Below are 22,464 nucleotides of genomic sequence, written 5' to 3'. Positions count from 1 at the left end.
ATAAAGAAATCCTACAACTAAGCAAAAAAAAAAAAAAAAAAAAAAAAATTAGTTTGTCCTTAAAGCCAGTATCTTTAGTAAAATTCTTAAAAGTAACAAAAAGAAAAAATATATAGAAAATCTGTACATTCCCTACAGAGATCGAAGTTAACCTTAAAATAGAATAAGCACAGTACTTAGGGTTACAAATACTTTATTTAATAGGTTAACAGAAATGTATTAAAATTTAATGCTTATGGTACATTAAGAACTTTCCCTTGTGATTCAGGAACTAAAAATCCAAAACCAACCAATTAATCAATGAATAAAGAGAATTTTTAAAACTAGTTTAATGAAATATATCAAGCTCTAAATGCAAAAGACCTTCTTTTACTCTGGTCACAGAAATATTCACGTCAAAGGGATAAAGTGAATGTATGCAGCAAGCAAATGAGCTGAAAGACAAAATGTACCATTCTTTTAGGACAGCAGATGAAGAGTCTAGCCCACTAGCCCACTCACCAGATGTCCGACTTTGTGTCATAGCCTTGGTGTTTCAAAGCCTCAGGACTCATATAATGGGGAGTTCCAGTTAACGTTGTGGCCAGGTCACAGGATCCCATTAGGAGTCGAGAAACTCCAAAATCTCCTTGAAAAAATAATTAATTTTTATGAATACTTTAAGCCAACAGAAAATTAGCCCTGGAAATTAACAACTGAATGAGTGCCTAATTTGACCATTTTATTATGCAATGGTTCATAGCATTTTAACAGGAAAGAGAAGTAATATATATTAAATTACACAACACTGGTAAACAGCTTTAAAAATGTAGGTTTTATAGGAGAAGGAAGACTTTGAGCCAGGAAAGTGAATTATGTAAGCTAAAATTCTTTACTTCTGGAATTATGGGAAACTAGACAATTTGATATAAAAAGCTATTTCAAGTCTGAATAATGGCAAACAGAATGATTTTGGAAAAGCTAAATAAGATGATATACAATGTCACCTGAGGGGGGAAGAATTTGTTCTTAAATTTACAATAAAGGAGAGTTTTAAAGAAAAGATCTGAGACTATTTAAGAACATGACTATAAAAATTTGAATCTATCAGCTTTTTTATACTTGCCTAACTAGTTGCACGCTTTTATTCCTTCCTTCCCCAAGAACACCCTATATGATGATTAGATGATCCAGTAGCTGGTATGAGGAGAGGTACAGTTCTGAAGAACTAAAGGTTAACAAAGCCATTATATCAACATTTTAATTATCTATAACCGCTTATTGCTTGTGATGAAATAATATAAATGAGAAACCTGTAGTCACTCATCAAACCAGTAAAATGACTCTAATAACTTGTAAAGTACCTGGCATGACACAGGGAACTCAGAGTATATTTGAAAATCTATCAAATATGTGGCAAATGTGTATACCTCAATTTATATCAATACTCAGAAACAAAATAATTAGGTTTTGTTGGGCCCATCAGGTAAGAAACCTGGGAAATTTAGTGTTCATTTCAGCAGCACACATACTTAAATATTTGAGAAATTTAAATAAACCAATGATTACTCTAACAATTCCATGTACCATTTACTTAAATTTGATATGATAATATCTAGAATATACTGTTCTGTGTTTTTGGAATTCATACTTTTTAAAATCTTACCAATTTTAAGTAGATTATTTTTCAGAAATATATTCTTTGACTTTAAGTCTCGATGAAGTATCCTCCTACAAAAGACAAAAAAGATACACAACTTCATGCAGAATATAAAATTTTTAAATCCCCATGTAAATAATGTATATTGTTGCATGTGATTTATACATAAATATATACTCCCATAGATATATCTTTCAATGTTTAAAAGCTACAAAGTCACAACACTTTCCAGTTTCCCTGTTTGAGGAAACAAAAGTTTTAAAATAAAGATTTTAAAGGGTGGGGAACATGTGGTTTGGAAAAAGGTGATATGCTTTCAACTATTTCAGTAGGCTATATTTTATTATGTTTTTGTAGCGTAACCTACATAGTACTATATCCAGTAACCATATCCTCAATTGATAGACCAGTTTGTAATCTATTATTACCCAAATGTCCAAGTTTTGTATACTTGTGAAATAATAATGTTGTTGATGACATTTAAGAATAGGTAACACTTATTAAATATGACTACAAGCCAGTACTGTAAATTATATCAGTTAAGACCTTTATTTTATGGCATTATGAAGAACTAGAAAACTTGAAAATCTTTACATAAAAAACTAAAATGCTGAATAAAGTATACAAATATCTTCATATATGCACAGTTGAGCTCACATAAAAATGAGAAAAATTGCCTGAGAATTATTCAAAAAGAAAATGAAAGTCATTCTAGGCCATAAAACATTAACAAATTTGAAAGAAGAGAAATCATACCATTTCTGCTCTCACATCAAAATGGAATCAAACTAGAAATTAATAACAGAAAGAAAACTGGAAAATCACAAAATATGTAAATATAAAACCACACGCTTCTAAACAATGAAGAAGAAATCTCAAGAGAAATTTTAAAATATTTTGAACTAAATGAAAACGAAAACACACTTTATCAAAATTTGTGCGATATAGCAAAAGCAGTGCTTAGAGGGAAATGTATAGCATTTAATGTATATATTAGAAAAAAAAGGAAGATCTAAAATCAGTTATCTAAGCTTCCACCATAGAAAACTAGAAAAGAAAAGCAAATTAAATCCAAAGTAAGGAGAAATACTACAGCAGAAATAATAAAATTGAAACCATGAAACCAATAAAGAATATCAATAAAAATAAAAGCTGGTTCTTTGAAAAGATCAATACATCAACCAGCCTCTAGCCAGCCTCACTAAAACAAAAAGATAGAAGACAAAAACTATTAAAATCAAAAATGAAAGAGAGGGTGTCACTACAGATTCCCGTGGACATTAAAAGAATAAAAAAGCAACACTATTAACAATCTATAACCACAAATTTGATAACATAGATTACAGAACCAATTCCTTCAAAGACACAAGCTGCCAAAAATCACACGAGAAGCAGGCAATTGAATAGGCCCATCTTCATTAAATAAATTCCATCAATAATTAATAAATTTCCAAATAAAAAACACCAGGCCCAGATGGGTTCACTGGCAAATTCTACCAAATATTTAAGGAAGAAATTACACCAAATATCTATAATCTCTTTCAGAAAATAAAAGCAGAGGAAATACTCCCTAACTCATTTTAAGATGTCAGCATCATCCCAGTATTAAAACCAAACAAAGACATTACAAGAAAAGAAAACTAAAAACCAGTATCTCTGATGAATGTAGATGCAAAAATCCTCAATGAAATATTAGCAAATCAAATCCAACATTGTAGGCCAGGAGCGGTAGCTCATTCCTGTGGTCCAAGCACTTTGGGAGGCTGAGGTGGGCGGATCACCCGAGGTCAGGAGTTTGAAACCAGCCTGGCCAACATGGTGAAACTCCATCTCTACTAAAAATACAAAAGTTAGCTGGGTGTGGTGGCAGGTGTCTGTAATCCCAGCTACTTAAGAGGCTGAGGTAGGAGAATCGCTTGAACCTGGGAGACAGAGGCAGCAGTGAGCTGAGATCACCCCACTGCACTCCAGCCTGGATGACAGAGCGAGATGCTGTCTAAAAAAATACATATTATACACCACAACCAAGTGGGATTTATACTAGGTATGCAAAGCTGCTTTAACATTTGAAAGTCAATTAATGTAATCCATCACATCAACAGAATAAAGAAGAAAAATCACATGAAAATATCAATAGATGCAGAAAAAGCAATTGACAAAATCCAATACCCATTCATGACAATAACTCTGATAAACTGGCAATAGGGAATATTTACAAGAAACCTACAGCTAACATCACACTGTACAATAAGAACCCTGAAGTTTTTCTCCTGATATCAGGAACAAGGGAAAAATGTCCCCTCTAATCATTTATTTTCAACATTATACTGAAAGTCCTAGCTAATTAAGTAAAACAAGAAAAAGAAGTACAAAAGGTATAGAGATGGGAAAAGAAAAAACAGACTGTCTCTGTTCACAGATGATACGATCATCTAAGTAGAAAATCCAAAAGAATCAATTAAGAAAACCTCCTGAATTAAGAAGTAATTATAGCAATGTTGCAGAATACAAGATTGATATACAAAAATCAATTGCTTTCATATATACCAGCAATGAACAAGTAGAATTTGACATTAAAATTAAAATATACTTACATTAGTACCCCCAAAATGAAACACTTAGGTATAAATCTAATAAAATAGGTACAAGATCTATATGAGGAAAACTACACAACTGTAATGAAAAAAAAATCAAAGAGGAACTAAATAAATGGAAAAATAATCCATGTTCATGGACGGGTAGACTCAATATTGTCAAGATATGGATTCTTTCCAAATTGATCAATAGATGCAATGTAACCCCAATCAAACTCCCAGGAAGTTATTTTGTAGACATTGATAAACAGATTCTAAAATTTGTATGGAAAGGCAAAAGACCTATATTAGGTCATTTGAAGGAGAACAACAATGTTGGGGGACTGATACTACCTGATGTCAAGACTTTCTATAAAGTACAGTAATTAAGACAGTATAGTATTGGGGAGGAAAAAAAAAGATCAATAAAACAGAATAGGGAGCCCAGAAACAAAACTGCATGAATACAGTCAACTGATCTTTGACAGAGAAGCAAAGGCAATGCAATGGAACACGGTTGAAACAACTGGGCATTCATATACAATAGATGAATCTAGACACAGACCTTACAGCCTGTGCAAAAATTAACTCAAAAATGAATCGCAGGCCTAAAAAATGTAAAACGTAAAACTATAAAACTGCTAGAAAATAATATGTGATAAAATCTAGATGATTTTAAGTTTGGTGATAACTTTTAAAATAGAACACCAAAGGCACAATCCATGACGTAATTGATAAGCTAGACATTATTAAAATAAAAAATTCCTGCTCTGCAAGAAAACACTGTCAAGAGAATAAAAAGATAAGCCATAGACTGGGAGAAAAGATTTGCAAAAGACATATCTGATAAAAAAGACTGTTGGCCGGGCGCAGTGGCTCATGCCATGTAATCCAAACACTTTGGTAGGTTGAGGCGAGAAGATCACAAGGTCAGGAAATCGAGACCATCCTGGCTAACGTGGTGAAACCCTGTCTCTACTAAAAATACAAAAATAAAATTAGCCAGGCATGGTGGTGGGCGCCTGTAGTCCCAGCTACTTGGGAGGCTGAGGCGGGAGAATGGCATGAACCCGGGAGGTGGAGCTTGCAGTGAGCCAAGATCGCAACACTGCACTGCAGCCTGGGTGACAGAGACAGACTCCGTCTCAAAAAAAAAAAAAAAAGATTGTTATCCAAAATATACAAAGAACTATTAAAACTCAACAACAGGAAAGCAATCTGGTTTTAAAATGGGCCAAAGACCTTAACAGACACCTCACAAAAGATGATATACAAATGGCAAATAAACCTGAAAAGATGTTCCACATCATATGTCATCAGAGAAATGCAAATTAAAACAACAATGAAGTACCACTACACATCTATTAGAATGGCCCAAATCCAGACACTGACAACACCAAATGCTCACAAGGATGTGTAATAACAGAAACTCATTCACTGCTAGTGGGAATACAAAGTGGTTCAGCCACTTTGGAAGACAGTTTGGCAGTTTCTTACAAAATGATACAAATGCTTACCACATAATCCAGCAATCATGTTCCTCGGTATTTATTCAAATGAATTAAAAACTATGTCCACACAAAAACCTGCACAATGGTATTTATAGCAGCTTTATTCATAATTGCCAAAACTTGAAAGCAACAAACACATCCTCCAGTAGGTGAATGGTTAAATAAAATTGTGGTACATTCACACAACAGAATATTATTTAGTGCTAAGAAGATATGAGCTATTAAGGCATGAGAAGACATAGAGGAAACTTAAATGCATACTACTAAGTAAAAGAAGTCAGTCTGAGAGATCTATATATGTTTCCAGCTATATGACAATCTAGAAAATGTTAAACTATGGAGACAACAAAAAGATAAGTGGTTGCCAAGGTTTAAGAGGGAGGGAAGAATGAGTAAGGAGAGCACAGATAATTTTTAGGGTCATGCAACAACTTTATGGTACTAAAATGATGGTTACATGTCACACATGTGCCCAAACTCAAAGAATGTACAGCACTAAGAATGAAGCCTAATATAAACTATAGACTTTGACGATAATGATCTGTCAATGTAAGTTCATCTGTTATAACAAATGTATGGCTGGTAGCAATGCTGATAACAGGGGAGGCAATGCATGTGTGGGAGCAGGGGGTATAAGGGAAATCTCTGTACCTTCCACTCAATTTTGCTGTGAACCTAAAACTGCTTTAAAAAATAAAGTTTATTTTAAATTTTTAATCAGAGCTTTGAGTAGATTCAATAAACTTTGATTTCAGGGTCCACAAAGGAAGAGGTATCTTAGTAAAAAACTAAAGCTTTCAGCTGAAAGCTCTGAAAAACTTCTTCATAGAAATAAAGGTAAACTAAAAATAGACCAAACCTCTGAAAGCCTACAGCCTACAGTTAAACTATTTCAGTTCCTGATTAGATCAAGGTGATCTGCCCTAAATATAACTCAGTCAGAGAAAAAAAAAAAAAAAAAAAAACCCTTTCCAGAGAAAGATAATATCATCTAACATCTCTCAATATTTCACATATATTGTTCAGCATTCACTCCAAAACTACCAGGCATCCCAAAAGATAAGACCAAATGATTAAAAACCAAAGGAAAGAAAGAAACAAATACACAAGTGATCCACCTATTGAAATGATTGGGCAAGGACTTGAAAATAACTGTGATTATATGCTCAAGAAAATAATTGACACAATGGAGAATTTCAATAGAGAGCCACATTTTCTAGGAATCAAATGAAGATTCTAAAACTGAAACAAAATTTTACTAAACTTAAGAATTCAGTGCATATGTTTGAAATCAAATTAGACACGGCAGAAAAGAAGACTTAGAAACTGGCATAATGGTTAGTGAAAAATATTTCAACTGAGGTGCAAAAAGAAAAAAAGATTAAAAACAGAAAAGGCTGGGCACAGTGGCTCACGCCTGTAATCCAAGCTCTTTGGGAGGCTGAGGTAGGTGGATCACCTGAGGTCAGGAGTTCAAGACCACCCTGGCCAACATGGCGAAGCCCCATCTCTGCTAAAAGTACAAAAATTCGCCAGACATGGTGGCAGGCACTTGTAATCCCAGCTACTCAGGAGGCTGAGGCAGGATAATTGCTTGAACATGGGAGGCGGAGGTTGCAGTGAGCCAAGATCGTGCCACTGCACTCCAGCCTGGGCAACAAGAGTGAGACTCTGTCTCAAAAAAAAAAAGAAAAAAGAAAAAGAAAAAGAAAAAGAAAACATAGAAAAGAGTATAAGAGACATCTGAAATACGGGCTTACAGTTCTAATATATATATATAAATGGATTCCTAAAAGGAGTGCATAGCAACAAAGAACAGAATGTGAGTGATGGTCCAACATACATCTATAAGCACTGTGAAAGGAAAACAGGGGAGAAGCAAAATTCAAAGAGAGAATGACTAGGTATTTTCAGAATTTAGAAGGACATGAATTCACAAGTTCAGAAGCAAAACAAATCCCAAGCAGAATTAAAAAAGAAATCCACAAGTAGACATAACCCTGTAATATTGGAAAACACCAAAGACAAAGAGATGTTGAAAATCAAGTGAAAGAAAAGATATTACCTTAATAAGAACATCTGTTAGATGGAAAGTGACTTCTCAACATCAATAACAGAATCCAGAAGACAGTGAGATAATATTTTCAAAATGTCAGATAAGATACCTGTCCATCTGGAATTTCATTTTTAATAATAGCTAAATAATAATACATATTTAGCTGAAATAGTAGTTAAACTATTATAAAAGAATGAGGAAAAAATAAAAACATTTTCAAAGAAACAAGCAAAGAAACTGAGTGTTTATCATTCACATAACTTAAGGATTTCTTTTAGGGAGAAAAAAACATGACCACAGAAGGAAGACATGGGGTGGAAGAAGTGGTGAACCAAGAGATTGAAAAAAGTGGGGAAATCTAAACTAGTTTTGGCTTATCAGCCAATAATAATGGTAGCACTAATTAATAATTTGTGGGGTATATAAAGAAAGTAGAACTGAAATCCTGAATAAAAATAATAGAAAAGAAGGACACAACTGGAGTCAAAGTCTTTAAGGAGAAATTGACTGCAGTGTATCTGCCCCCCTGCTTAAACAGGAGAACCCAGTCTGGGAGCAGTATTCTTGAGCCTTAGGTCAGAAATGGGGTTGTGGCTTTATAAAATGAAAACCTGTCCTTCAAACACCAACTTAAGTCCTTCAATGGCTCTGCACTGCTTCTGGAATAGAGTCTACAGTCTTATACGTGGCCTGCTAGAGATTTCAAGATCTGGCTCTACCAATGCTTCTGGCAGCCTTAGCAAATGCTTGAGCCACATTTCTATTAATATCATCTCTTCCTCTTCACAGTCCTTCACTCACAGTAGATGCTCAATAAATGCATGTTGGTTTTTAAAACACCATCCTTGGTACAAAGATGAATACTATCTAGTGGGACTCATTCATTAATCAAAAAAATAATTATTGAGTGCCAACTAGATGTTATGTGCTATACTATATAATGTGACAGATATAAAGATTCATAAGACAGGGCTAAGTATCTCATAATGCTTACACTCAGGTTAGAGAGTTTTTTAAGTACACCAGCAACTATAACAGATGGCAGAAGGGAAACCTAACCATTGTCACTTTACTAAAGAATTATTTATAATTGTAAATAATTACCAATAAAGACATTCATCTGTTCGTAAGGAAACATCTCTCTCAGTAAATGATCACTCTCAGGTACATGCCCACCAAATTACTATTACTACCATAAATTAAAACCAGAAATATCAATTATAAAAATAATTTTACCACTAGAATTAATGATAATACAAGTGTAACGAAGTTACCTTTGTAAAGTGTTCAGGCCTCAACCATCCAGCTTTATTCAATTATTGAATAAAGCTGCAAATTCTGACTAAGAACATTTTAAAGAAAAGTCACTCATAAAGATCATATAGTTTACTTTATAGGACACAAATGGGCAGAAACTCAACTGGGCCTATAAAATCAGCATATAAAGTGAAGAACTGGATATGATAATGAGAATTCCCCTAATTCAAATAATCTTTAGCCTCTTTAACCCTTCAGTGGATTAGTGTTTCTAAGAATAGAGAGAAAACAGAAGAGCAAAACTAGACAATGCAACACTAGGCCACTTCATCTTGAGGTCCATAACTCCAGATGTTATCATCCTAAGCACTATACTACTATCTTTTTACTATTATGCCCAATCTGGAGATGAGGAAATCAAGGCATAGAAAGGCCAAATAACTTGCCCAATGTTGTACAGCCTATTGGTTCAAACTTAGGTTTGTTTGACTCTATAAACCACTATTCTCACGTAGGTCTGTTTATCTGTAAAAACTTTGCTATTTAATAACTATTTTCTACTGCTTTCTTACATTCCCACGATACCTAGACCTGTGCTGTACATGAATATGTTGCTGACTTCTTACTGATTTAAAAAGAGAACAACAGTATTTACTAACTGTGTTAAATGAAATCTGGCTTTCTCTATGCCCACTCTTGGGGTTCTGTTGGTATGGCAGGAACTGTTAAATGCCTACCCATAAGCATTCTCCTCCTCTTCTCCCTTGACACCAGAACCCCATGAGCCTCTGGGGAGGCTCAGCCCTCCTCAGACCTGTTAGGTAAAGGAAGTGGGGGGAGTAGGGGGTGAATGTGGCAGGGGGATACGATTGCTGAGTTAGATACAAAACTGGTTAATGCCCAACAAGGCCATAAACAATCATCACCAGGGATATCTGTTCCACTAGACAGAAATTATTTGCATTTCTGCTGGACAAATATATTCAAGTGTGCCTCTGCCTCCACAGAGTTACAAAGTAGCCCAGATAATAGAAAGTTAAGGCCAGCACTGCAATGAAAAAAATATCCACTAATATATTTTGTCTCTTCCATGTTTTATGAAAAATTTTTTAACACCAATGAGACATAAGGGAAGTCTGCTGGAATCTTATAGGAAATATTTCCCTACTCTTGTAAAAGACAAAAAAGTGGGGGAGTGACATGCCATATGTTCCTTTTACCTTTTCTGGAGTTTGGTTACTGTTGTATGAAGGCGGGATATGTGGTCGTGTTACAGCCATCCTGGCAACCACAAGACAAGCCTGACTACAAAAGCCAACCACACTGAGAATGGTGGAATAAAGAGAAAAAACTAGAACCCCAGATAATACTGCCAAGCCACCCAAGTTAACCAGCTCTAGAACAACTCACTTTGGAGACTTCTTGTTAGGCAAGGTAATAAATTTTCTCTACTATTTAATCTGCTGCTGTTATTTGCAATTAAGACCATCTTAAGTTGATCACTTAGTTTCTACAGCTATTGATTCTAGGAAGTCAAAGAGATCACGGGTTTAGGATTTGGAATAGTGAGCTAAGGAGCCCACCAGACGACTTGGTGCTATAACTTTGGAATAAGAAAAACATTCCAAAGAAACTCACCTGATGACACCTAGACTAGACAAGCAGAAGATGAATTACAAGTAATAATACACTGATAGGCCTCTATAAATATATAAATTAGTAACTCATCAGTAGATACTTTAAGAATAAGGCATACGATATGTTAGAAAGCAGTTATGAGAAGTAATTAGCTGGCACTGTGGTAATGGAACAATAGATTCTATGCAACAAACCAGCTATCAAGCTATTTGCTAAATATCTATTGAAAAATCATAATTGGCCAGGCATAGTGGCTCATGCCTGTAATCTCAGCACTTTGGGAGGCCGAGGTGGGCAGATCACAAGGTCAGGAGTTCAAGACCAGCCTGGCCAGCACGGTGAAACCCCATCTCTACTAAAAATACAAAAATTAGTCGGGCATGGTGGCACATGCCTGTAATCCCCGCCACTTGGGAGGCTGAGGTAGGAGAATTGCTTGAACCTAGGAAGTGGAGGTTGCAGTGAGCCGAGATTGTGCCACTGCACTCCAGCCTGAGCGACACAGCGAGGCTCTGTCTCAGGAGGAAAAAAAAAAAATCATAATGTATTGGCTTTGTGGTTACAGTAAGCTAAAATGGGCCAGCATATTTTTGTCCCATGCTTGGCTAATATCCTTTCCTTTGAAGTATATGAAAATGAAATCTAAGAAATAATAAGGTAACAGGCAATACAGTTTATATGAAATCTTTCTTCTAAAAAGCTCAACACAGTTCTCCATCTATTATCTCATGTGCACCATACCATATCTGTTCCAGTGGTGGCTCCTTCTCATTTCTATGTTTCATGGTACCCAAGTGATATGGTTAAGATTTGCTGACAGTTTGTGGTTAAAATTCATGCTAAAAATCCCATCTCCATCTCCCCATCAGGTCATTCTTCCCCAGCATCCAGGGCCCATGTTAGGATAAAGAACAGTCAATGGAGGTGCAGAGAGCAGGCATTTCTCAGGCCTCCAGCCCAAGGTAGAACTGTGGAGAAAGTATGGACAATTCTCTTCACCTCCCCTCAAGCCCTTATATGAATAGTTTCTGAAACCCTCCCTGGAGGTCTGTCCTTCATCTGGCAGGTTCTCAGGGTGGATCACAAACTCTTCTTGCCAAAGGTGCTGGCACAGCCAATGGATCCTTTGTGACGTACAACCTAGGCAAATCCCGTTACTGGTCTCTGCCATTTGGCCCCTGTCCTGGGTGCTGAGGCACCTGCCTTTCTTCATCTGTGTCATGTTCCCTCACTAACACAATGAGTCCTCTATGTTACAAGTCAGAAGCAGGGTCAGGTCTTCCTCAAACTATTGGCCACTGCCAGCACATCAGGAGTGTGCCCACACCTGACTCAGGGGTGAGTTTGCCTTGAAAAAGTGACTATAGGATATCCTCAAGAGGTGAGGACCAGGAGAAAGCAGGAATCTCCAGTAACACCAAACACAACTTCTCTCTGCTTTTCTATCTTCAAATCTGGGGTAGGACACCTCCTTCCACAGTCATATTTACTGACTCAGATTTCCAAGTATGTCTCTTCCCTGGAAGCTTTACTACACTAAAAATGAGTTCTTAACACTGCCTTTCAGGGAACATTTTAGCCACTCTACCACAATACCTCACTGAGCTGGCTGGGAAATGCATGGGCAGTGAGGTGATGAGGAAACCATCTTGGAGTAAGTGTCCCAGCCCTGTTCTCTCCTCCACTGGGAAAGCACCAAAATCGCAAAGCCTCAAGACCACCAGCAGGTGGGCTGTCTGCAGAGAGGCTGCTCAGTCCTTTATCCTAAGAAATTGACATTAACTGAACTCCCGGCCCAGAACAGGAATGGGTTTCAGTGCAACATTCTCAAGATAGCTTTCAGTGAACTGTGAATACTCTCAGCTTTTAACATCATTATTTATGTTTATGCCATATGTTATAGATTTAGAATAGCATATAAATAAACCAAATTAAAATAAGTACAGGAAAGCTCCAAAGGAGTGAACAGATCCTTCATTTTTTCTGTAACTTCATTCTTCTTAGTGTTTCCAGGGTCGTCTTCATCTCCTCTGCAGCTGCGCTGTATTAGTCTGGGTTCTCCAGAGAAATGCATGATAAATGATTTATTATAAAGAATTGGCTCACAAATTAGGGAGGCTGAGAAGACCCACAATCTGCTGTCTACAAGCTGGAGACCCAGGAAAGCCAATGGTATAATTCAATCCCAGTCCAAAGGACTGAGAACCAGGGGAGCCAATGGTGTAAATCCCAGTCCGAGGGTAGAAGATGAGATGTCTAGCTCAAGTAGTGAGGCAGAAGGGGGCAAATTCCTCCTTCCTCTGTCTTTTGTTCTATTTAAGTAATCAAGGGATTAGATGATGCCTGAGGAGGGCAATCTACTTCACTGAGTCCACAGATTCAAATGCTAATCTCACCCTGGAGACACACCTAGAAACAATGTTTAATTCTGGGCATCTACTGCCCAGTCAAGTTGACACATAAAATCAACCATCATATATATAAACTAAAAGTTTTTCAAGGCATTTGCAACAAACCTAACCTCTTCACATGTATTGTGTCCAAGGTAATCTTCTTAACTCATATGTAAGCCAATTTATGTAATTTTCAAAATATACTTTAATATATACTGTAGATCATACAAGGAGAAAACTAGAATAATGCTTTGTAGACAAGCCTACATTTATCAGCTGTAATTTGAAAGATTTTAGTTTAAAACTGAGTGAAACATTGTAGTAGACTCATTCTTGTTCCCAAGTATTCACACTTCTTATTCCTTGCAGTGAGGGCTCCCTTTGGGAGGAAGAGGCATCCCCACACCTCTGACATTAGGAGTGGTCATGTGACTTCTCTGGTCAATGACATGTGAACAGACTGGATGACTGTCATGTCTGAGCAAGGGGTTTCCGTGCTCTTGCTTTTCCTTCCACCAGGAGTAAAGCCCATCCCAGATAGGGGTTGCTCCTTCAGTTTGGGTACTGGAATGAAGACATGTAGAGCAGACTTGCAGATGACCCCTATCTGTCAATATGCAACATGAGCAGGAAATGATTGCTGCTGTAAGCCACTGACATTGGAGTTTTGTTAATACAGCATGACTCCCTTCAGCAAGAACATGTTTTAGTGCTACATTCCCAAAGTAGCTATCAGTGAGCTGTGAATAGTCTTGGCTTTTTAACGTCATTATTTATAAATGTTTATGCCATATGCTAAAAAAATCATTCTTTTGGATTTAAAATGTTTTAAAATCAGATAATTAAGATAAATAAGTTTATTTTCTGAAGGAAATATGTTTTATCCTAAATTAAATATTGAAAACCAACAGAAGTGAAACACAGATTACACATTTACAATCAGGAATAATATATATATATGTAACTGCTCCATTTAAAAACCATTCTAAAGTTGGATCAAGAGGAAGACACCTTCCTTCCCCTCCTCACTTCAAATTCCCAGAAACACAAGAAATTTTTCAAGAGGAAATTCATAATAGTGCTAGAAAACAATAGTTATATTTAAGCAAGGTTGCTTTTTTTTTTTTTTTTTTTTTTTTGAGATGGAGTCTTGCACTGTCACCCAGGCTAGAGTGCAATGGTGCAATCTCGACTCACTGCAACTTCCGCCTCCCAGGTTCAAGCCATTCTCCTGCCTCAGCCTCCAAATAGCTGGGATTACAGGTACTCACCACCATGTCCGGATAATTTTTGGTATTTTCAGTAGAGACAGGGTTTCACTATGTTGGCCAGGCTAGTCTCAAAATCCTGACCTCATGATCCACCAGCCTTGGACTCCCAAAGTGCTGGGATTACAAGCGTGAGTCACTGTGCCCGGCTTGCTTTTTTTTTTTTTTTTCCCAAAAAGTCAGGAGAGAAAGCAGGAAGAGAAACCCAAAACTTAACACACTATTAGAAGAGTCCTGCCTTTGCATCCCTCTACCCACAGCAGCCACTAGTTCAATCATGCATTCTGCACAGCTTTTCTGGCTTCTTCTCACTCTTCCCACTCATTGGCTTCTGCTTTCTAAGACTACCTCCTAAAAAATCTATTTGTACCCTAGTCTTTGTTTCAGGGCTCTGATATTGTAGGAACCCAAACAAAGTCAAGCCCTGATGGTTCCCTAAGATCCAGGGTCTCACTTCTAACTTCCTTCTCTCATTCTCATTCTCTCTCTCTCCTCCCTCTTCTTCTTCTCTCTCCATATTCTACCCAGCATATTCACAATTAAACTCATCACCATTGTTTCAAACCTGTCTTTCCAACTTCTCATTCATCCAGGCACAAAACCTCAGGTTCATCTTTGACCTTCTATCACATGTCACAGATCAACTTAATTTCAAGTCCAGCCATTTCAACTTACTGAGTTCATTATTATCCTTTCTCATTCTACCCACTTCTGCCAGCTTGGTTTAGGCCTTACAATCTCACACATGTATATTATAAAAGGTTCTTGACTGATAACCCAAGTTATCTTCTCTCCTTGGTATAATTTATCATCTTATCTTCCTGAAGCAAGCTCTGGCAATATTATATAACTCCACTCAAAAAGCTCTTGTGGAGTTCAATGTCTATGCTCCAAAACAAAGCCCTCTTGACCTCAGCCTACCTTTGCCAACAACGTTATTCATTACTCCAAGAGCCTTCCCAACAGAACCACTCACCATTCTCTCTAAGATTTCCATGTTTTTCCACCTCTGTGGCTGTGCTCTGTTCCCTACATCTGGAAAGCTCTGACCCATTTTTCATCATACTCAAAACCTACCTTGGGTCAAGTGCTACTTCTTCCAAGAAGCCTCCATTGATTCCCCAAATGAAAACATTATCTCTCTTCTGATCTCCTGTAACACTTAAATTGTACTCTTCTTGGCACTTTTATCACTTGTTTTAAACTACAGTATAACTTACATTAAAATGCAAAAATCTTAAATTTGATTATTTTTTACATATATATCAACATATGTACCACTCTTGTAATCCTCCATCCAGATTAATCTATAGAACATTTCTAACATCCCAGAAGCTTTCTTTGTGCCCCTTCCAGGCAAAACCCCTTTGCTAATATAATCTCTATTCTGACTTATCTTAGATTAGTTTTGCCTACTTTTGAACTTCATATAAATATAGTCATACAGTATAGACTCTTCTGCAACTGGTTTCTTTCATCCTACATCTGATCTCTGAGATTCACCCAGGTCATGCTTATTATCAATTGTCTATTGTTTTAAAATTATAGAATAGTAATTTTAAAAGTCCATTATAGGGCCATACCACACTTATGTAACCATTCCACTGTAGATGAGTATTTTTTAGTGTTTTCGCAATTACAAAAAAGGCTTCTATGGACATTTCTGTATACCTTTTGTTGGACATCAGCACTCACTTCTACCCTTAGGAATAGAATTACTGGGTCATAGGTATTTGTATGTTTGGCTTAGGAAGTATTGCCAAACATGTCTCAAAAGTGTTTATATCAATGTATACTCATTAAGAATATAAAAGAATTCCAGGTGCGCCATATGCTTACTAACACTTGTTACTGTCATCGTTTTTAAATCCGCTTTTGATGTCTGTGCTTTAATTTCTATATTAAATTATAAAGACATTACACAGAGCTTAACATTTTGCAAATTTTTAAACTGTATAATATCTCAACGCATATTTTCTACCCTATAATGTAAGCAAGGAGAGTCCTATTATTATCCTTACTTTATATTAGGTAGGTGCAAAAATAGTCGTGGCTTTTGTCATTAAAAGTAATGGCAAAAACCACAATTACTTTTGCACCAACCTAATAGATGAGGAAACAGGTTCAGAGAGAGAGCTTGCTTTCATGACCAGCTTGCTCAAGGTCATGAATCTAGTGAATAGTGGAGACACTTAATCATGTACATCCACCATGGTACATGGCTTATAGTTATAAGAGTACATGTTTTATCTCTGCTCGCTTACTGACAGCTCTTTGAGGTTGACACTTATTTTTAATTTATCACTATCTAACGAGGGAATTGATGAACTGAAATATGAAACTGTAATTTTTCTGTACACAAAAACTTTACAATAATTGGTTATAATAACACAATGACTAAGAAGCACCATCACTTGTTACCTGAATCACAAAGGATTGTATTTCAAATCCAAGGATTCACAAATATCCAAATATTTAGTCTCATTTAATGGCTTTCTTTGAATATTAAAAGATTTAAAAATCATAAGCCTTTGTTTGAAGGGTTATTTTAAACTCATCATTTGAACTATTACTAAGCAGTCTTAAAGGTATCAAAACTATTTGGGTTCTTAAATCAACCAGATTCCAGTTTTGTATTTTGTGCATAGAATACAATAGTTAGCATCTTAATATGTGGGTTTTTTTTAGTTGTTTTTCTTGTGTGTAACCTAACAATATGCTAAGAAGTAGTAAAGAAAATAAAAGAAACACCAATATAAATGTATGTACACAGACGTTTTACAGTCAGTAGCTTTGGGTACCTTATTAAAAGATTATTTGATTCTTTTAAGTCAAATAATCTTTTAATAAAAGATTTCTTAAGATAGTTTGACATCATCCAACAGATTGTTATGAGGTGTCAATAAATCAGTAGCTATCTGTATCAACAAGCATGTGTTTTAGGAGATACATGGCAAATTACAAAATAATCCCATTACTTTTTATGCTGTCAGAAAGTACAGATGACACATTTAAGCAATCTGACATCCATGGATAGCTAGACCTTGGTGTGCCTTATAAATCACCCCTTTCGTTCAAGAAGAATGGTACCATGTGTTAATGCCCACTCCCAAGATGAAAGCTACCATATACACCTCAGAGTATCCACTTCTTTTTTGTCTATGTATGTTCATCTTTTCAAACGTGTTCATATCATTTTTGGGTCTCTAAAACATTTAACTTCTAAAACTTCTTACTTTTGACCTATAAAAATTCATTAAAAGTTTTAAAATACATTTTTGAGGCAGAGATTGTAAATGTAAATCACAGATAATCGAAATAATTGACCTTCGTTATCAGATACTTCACATCAAAACTGACTTTCTATCTGAATACTTATCTCTCTGAGGCTAAAGAATACATTCTGTCTCAATTACTGAGCTCTTCTGGGATGTGAACTCAGCTAAGTGTGCACTGACACATTCCAAGGTGACCACACAATTCATTTGCGGCACACTAAGATATCTACCACTGAAGTCTGCTGTAAGATACAATAAATTCATAGGATGCCAAAAGTATCTGAGAACTTCCTGTAATTCATAGGAGATGATCAGATATAATGAAATGTGTTTAATACAAATTTCTATCTTATATTCATGGCCAACTTGAGTTTTAGAAAAGCAACAAAAAACTATGCAAATAAATCCTCTAGATATAATCAACAGTTTTCTCAAGGAAAAACATATTATAGATGTTTAATTACAATCATATATTTTTTGAACTTGTTTTCTTTCAATTATAGAAAAAAATTCACTTTTCAAGTTCAGACATGACTGTTAAAAATATATCATATTCCTAGTAGCAAATGAACATACCTCTCATGCATGTAGTCAACTCCCAGCAGCAGTTGGATAAACCATTCTATTATTTGGTTATCTGGAAAGATTTTTCCAGCTTCTTTATATTCCTGAATTTTATAGTCCAGATCTCGGCCCTGAAATGAAGAGCATGATCTTTCATATTTTTTCAGCTAATATATTAAAATCAAGCTCACTTAACAACAGTTAAAACATAGCAGTCACTGTTTATCAGAAAGTGCCACACTGTAATTATCACTGACAAAGATCCTCTCTTTAACCAAAGTCTCTCCAGGTTCCTCTGAGCACTCTTTTCAGCTCAGCCTCAACATTGACCTATAAAGACTTTAACAAACATGCATGTATTAATAGTTTCTAAAAGCCTAAGGCCACAACCCTAGGATGGTCCTACCCTCCCACCCCTTAAAGTTCCTGCCTGATCAGCTCAAGGTAGACAAAAGAATTGACTGTTTCCTCCAGTCAATGCCTGAAGATAGGGCTCTTGTCTCCCAATCTCTAAAGAAGGTTAGGAGTCTAACTTTGATGAGCACCAGTTAACAAACCCACGTGGGTTTACAGGGACCAACCTCCACTTTCTGATTTTTGTAATTTTTCACTTCCTTGACTCTGCTCAGGCCCCTGCTGTTCCTCTTTCCTATTCCCTTATTCTCCCTGAATACCCAGTCACTCTGCACAAATCAGAATGGAGCTTAGCTCTTTTCCGTAGTGTCAGTAGTTACTTCATAAAATCTGTTTTGAATGTTTTAATGATATCACTCCAGGAAAAAACCTTTATAAGGAGAAAAGTTACCACATAAACCTTCAACCTAAATTATTTTTTATTATATTACCTATATATGCACCCACATAAAACTAGCAATAACTTTTCTTACACTTAGAGTTGTATATAATTGTAGAATCTTAACATATACAAAACTTAAAAAGGTCGGCCAGTAAAATTCCAATCAACGATACGAATTTAATACAAAGTGATGATTTTTGGTGAAACTAAATTGGTACTTACATTGTGCATATAGCTGCTGTAGTATAGATTCTTTTGAGTTTGGCATGCCCAGGGTACCATGTGCATTGGGATGACTGAATTCCCTTTCCTCTATATAGCTATAGCAAAACCCTAAGGAATATAATAACTGCGGATCTATGCGGGGATCCAGGCACATCATTTAAGCATTTAGTTAAGCTCTATCCTATCACTCACTGGCAATAACTAAAATAATACTTATTATTAAGGTCAAAAACTAACTATGATAAAAAATGACAAAATCTAAAATAGGCCAGCAGTGTCTGATATAATGCCCTTTCTGAATATGTTTTATTGATGTATTTCAATTGCTATAAAAATAAAAATGTCAAATGCTAAATTCTCTTAGAGAACCCTTAGACCTGATCCATTTTACTGTAAAACACCGAAAAATTAGAGATAATTTGAGAAATGTTCCTCTAAAGAAAAGGATGGATTAAATGTAACTGGTCTTTGCAGGATGTAAAACGCAGGCCCCATAAAGAGTGGGAGAGGTACTTACCATATTCATGGGGAGCAAAAGTGGAAAAAATAAAGCTAGTCACAGACTACTCATGACAGAGTTGTTGTTAAGATGCAAAGGAAGAACATTTATAGGCAAAGAGACAATCCAAAAGAAATTACTTCTAATGAAACAACATGAGGTCAACTGATTCACTTCTAATGCATTTTTTATTTCCTTACAGTGCAATATGCAAATATTTGCTTAGCATTTTCTCTCCTACACAGGAGCATAACAAATCGAAAGTATAGCAAACATTCACTTGCAGCCTAGCTCAAGTACGGTTTCCTGATAGATTTTCTGGGCCAAGGAGAGTGTTCCAAAGCTTGGTAGAATTCAAAAATATGGTGAATTGAATACTTAACTCCTTGTCTAAAAGACTATCATTTCTTTCTCATTTTTCAACCCTGCCTTTATTTCTTCTCTCTTTTTAATTCTAGAGTTTATCAGAATTCTGTTGAGCCACACAAGCTGTACTCTCATGTTTCTATAAGTTGCAAAGAACATTTTTGACAATAGATCATTATAACATCCTGTGTAGTTGACATGAAAGTCCTTCAGATGAAAGGTGACCTGTAAATATACAGTTGACCGTTGAATAATATGGGTTTGAACTGCATAGGTCTGCTTAAAATGTCAGTTTACAAGCTTATAATATCAGCTTCTAAGCTGATATTTTTCAACCAAACACATATTGAAAATACAGTATTTGCAGGAATGGAAATCTGCATATATGAAGGGCTTTTGTATATATGAAGGTTCTACAGGGCCAACTGCAGGACTTGAATATGCGAGGATTCTGGTATATCTCATTTAGTTTCTCTGAATATGATAGAACATCTCCAGTGGTAGAAAGACTATTGCCTACATGTTTCCATCTTCTTCCGGAATACCTTCAGAGGAGGAGTGAAAGGAGAGAGAAGATGAAGACAATGATAAAGAAAAAGGAAAAGAAAAACTTGCCTTAAAGAAATATCAGTGAAGCTGCCTGCTAGCTTCTTATATCAACCCAATGTTTACCTCTTTAAAAACACCAAAAATAAGCACAATTTTCTCTATGTACAAAAATTATGGCCCCAGAACCTGTGCATTTTTTTTAAACCTGTTAACCTCACTAAGGACAAGAAGGAATTACAGTGGCCACAGTGAAGTGTTAACCAAGATAAAATTGATTGCTTGTGAGTCACATTAGAGAAGAAAGGATCCGACGTACCACAAAAGCAATGGGACACATTCTTTAATTGATACACAGAAGTATTAAACAGCTAAGATGTTAAATGAATCAAAGATTTCCTCTTTAAAAGATTTCTTAGAGAAGGCGAATCGAAAAAATCTTAAGTCTTTTCTACAAATATCAGTCAAAAGCTTTAGCCATCTGGGTATGTAATCTTGTCTCATGGGCCAGAAAAACTTCACTTCCAGATATCCTTTAACATATTAGGGAGCTTTGTGTTACTGTACTTGGCACCGGGCTAAAATTTTTAAATGAATACTATAAGATTTGCTTTTATGTTTATATTTATATATGTCAGTATGTATGTTATGAATGTGTAATATATTTCTTTTTCCTTATGGTATTGCCAAAATTAAATTGTAAAAGATAATTATTTAATTGGCTTAAAGAAAAATAAGTTCTTACATAAAATAGGTATTCCTTAAACCCTTAGAAACAAACCTAAAATATTTTTCATGTTTACATAATCTTGGATAATCTTTGGTAAATAGTAGCTAATAAAAGTATATTGGCTTGATTAATGCAGGCATACCTTCAGAGTTGTCAGCATTTAGTATAATACAGATGCACAACCCTTCTTCCCCAGGTTTATTTAGTAAAAAAAGTTCATGCTATCTCTATGTGACATAACTTGTCAGCAAGAAAAATAACTTAAGGTGTTGGCTAGCTATTTAATATCTCATCTTTATGAGCATTTCAAGCATAATTATTAAAAGCAAGTGTTAAATAGAGGTAAGATAGAATTCCCATGTGAAAAATGTCCTTGCTATACTAGAAACTTTTAATATTGTTACGAAGGACAGGGGAAAAAAAAGCCCTAATAAGATAGAAATAAAAATTTGCTTCCTCTACCATTTCTTACCACAGAGAGACTAAAGACAGTTGGGACTGTTAATAAATGTTCTGTGCCACACTGAAAAAAAATGCATTATAAAACAGTACATGCTCCTAGAATTATAATCCACAGATTTTCCAATCTATAGACTGCTGGTATGATATTCACACTTGCTTTCTTCCTAGTATTCACTAGAAATTAAGGTCATAAAGGGCTAAGAATTCTAATTAAAATATGTAACTAAAATTACTAGAAATAATAAGGAAAACTATTTTATATGCAAGTATACAATATAGGTAAGATGTGCTCTTGGTAAGGAAAAGCATAAGTTATGAGGATGTGTATTGCTCTGTTAAAACAAAAGGAGAAAAAATTTTGTTCTTAAGTAGAATGATTGATCCAAACCGAGAAAGAACTATAGGGGGAGAAAAAAACTGACTGGATATTAGAAAGTGATATGGTTTAGCTGTGTCCCCACCTAAAATCTCATCTTGAATTATAATCCCTATAATCTCTACATGTCAAGGGTGGGACCCGGTGGAGATAAATCATGGGAGTGGTTTCCCCCATGCTGTTCTCATGATAGTGAGTGAGTCTCACAAGATCTGATGGTTTTATAAGCATCTAGCATTTCCCCTGCTTGCACTCACTCCGTCCTGCTGCCCTGTGAGGAAGTGCCT

General features: G+C 35.7%; 1 protein-coding gene across 3 annotated transcripts in view; it reads right to left on the bottom strand.

Annotated features, from left to right (window-relative positions):
* Positions 1–22,464, bottom strand: part of NEK11 (NIMA-related kinase 11) — a 311,830-nt gene that overhangs the window by 218,614 nt on the left and 70,752 nt on the right. For all 3 annotated transcript variants that reach the window (XM_011977968.1, XM_011977967.1, XM_011977969.1), the window contains exons 4-6: positions 18,190–18,308; positions 1,646–1,710; positions 502–628 (exon numbers count right to left, since the gene is read on the bottom strand). In XM_011977968.1, the coding sequence (XP_011833358.1) occupies positions 502–628; positions 1,646–1,710; positions 18,190–18,308 (311 nt within the window). The remainder of the gene's footprint in view (positions 1–501; positions 629–1,645; positions 1,711–18,189; positions 18,309–22,464) is intronic.

The sequence above is a fragment of the Mandrillus leucophaeus genome, unplaced genomic scaffold (genome assembly GCF_000951045.1).
Source record: "Mandrillus leucophaeus isolate KB7577 unplaced genomic scaffold, Mleu.le_1.0 Scaffold186, whole genome shotgun sequence".
Lineage (NCBI taxonomy): Eukaryota > Metazoa > Chordata > Mammalia > Primates > Cercopithecidae > Mandrillus > Mandrillus leucophaeus.
The sequence above is the reverse complement of the archived record's forward strand: the minus strand, read 5'-3'. Positions and strand labels throughout refer to the sequence as shown.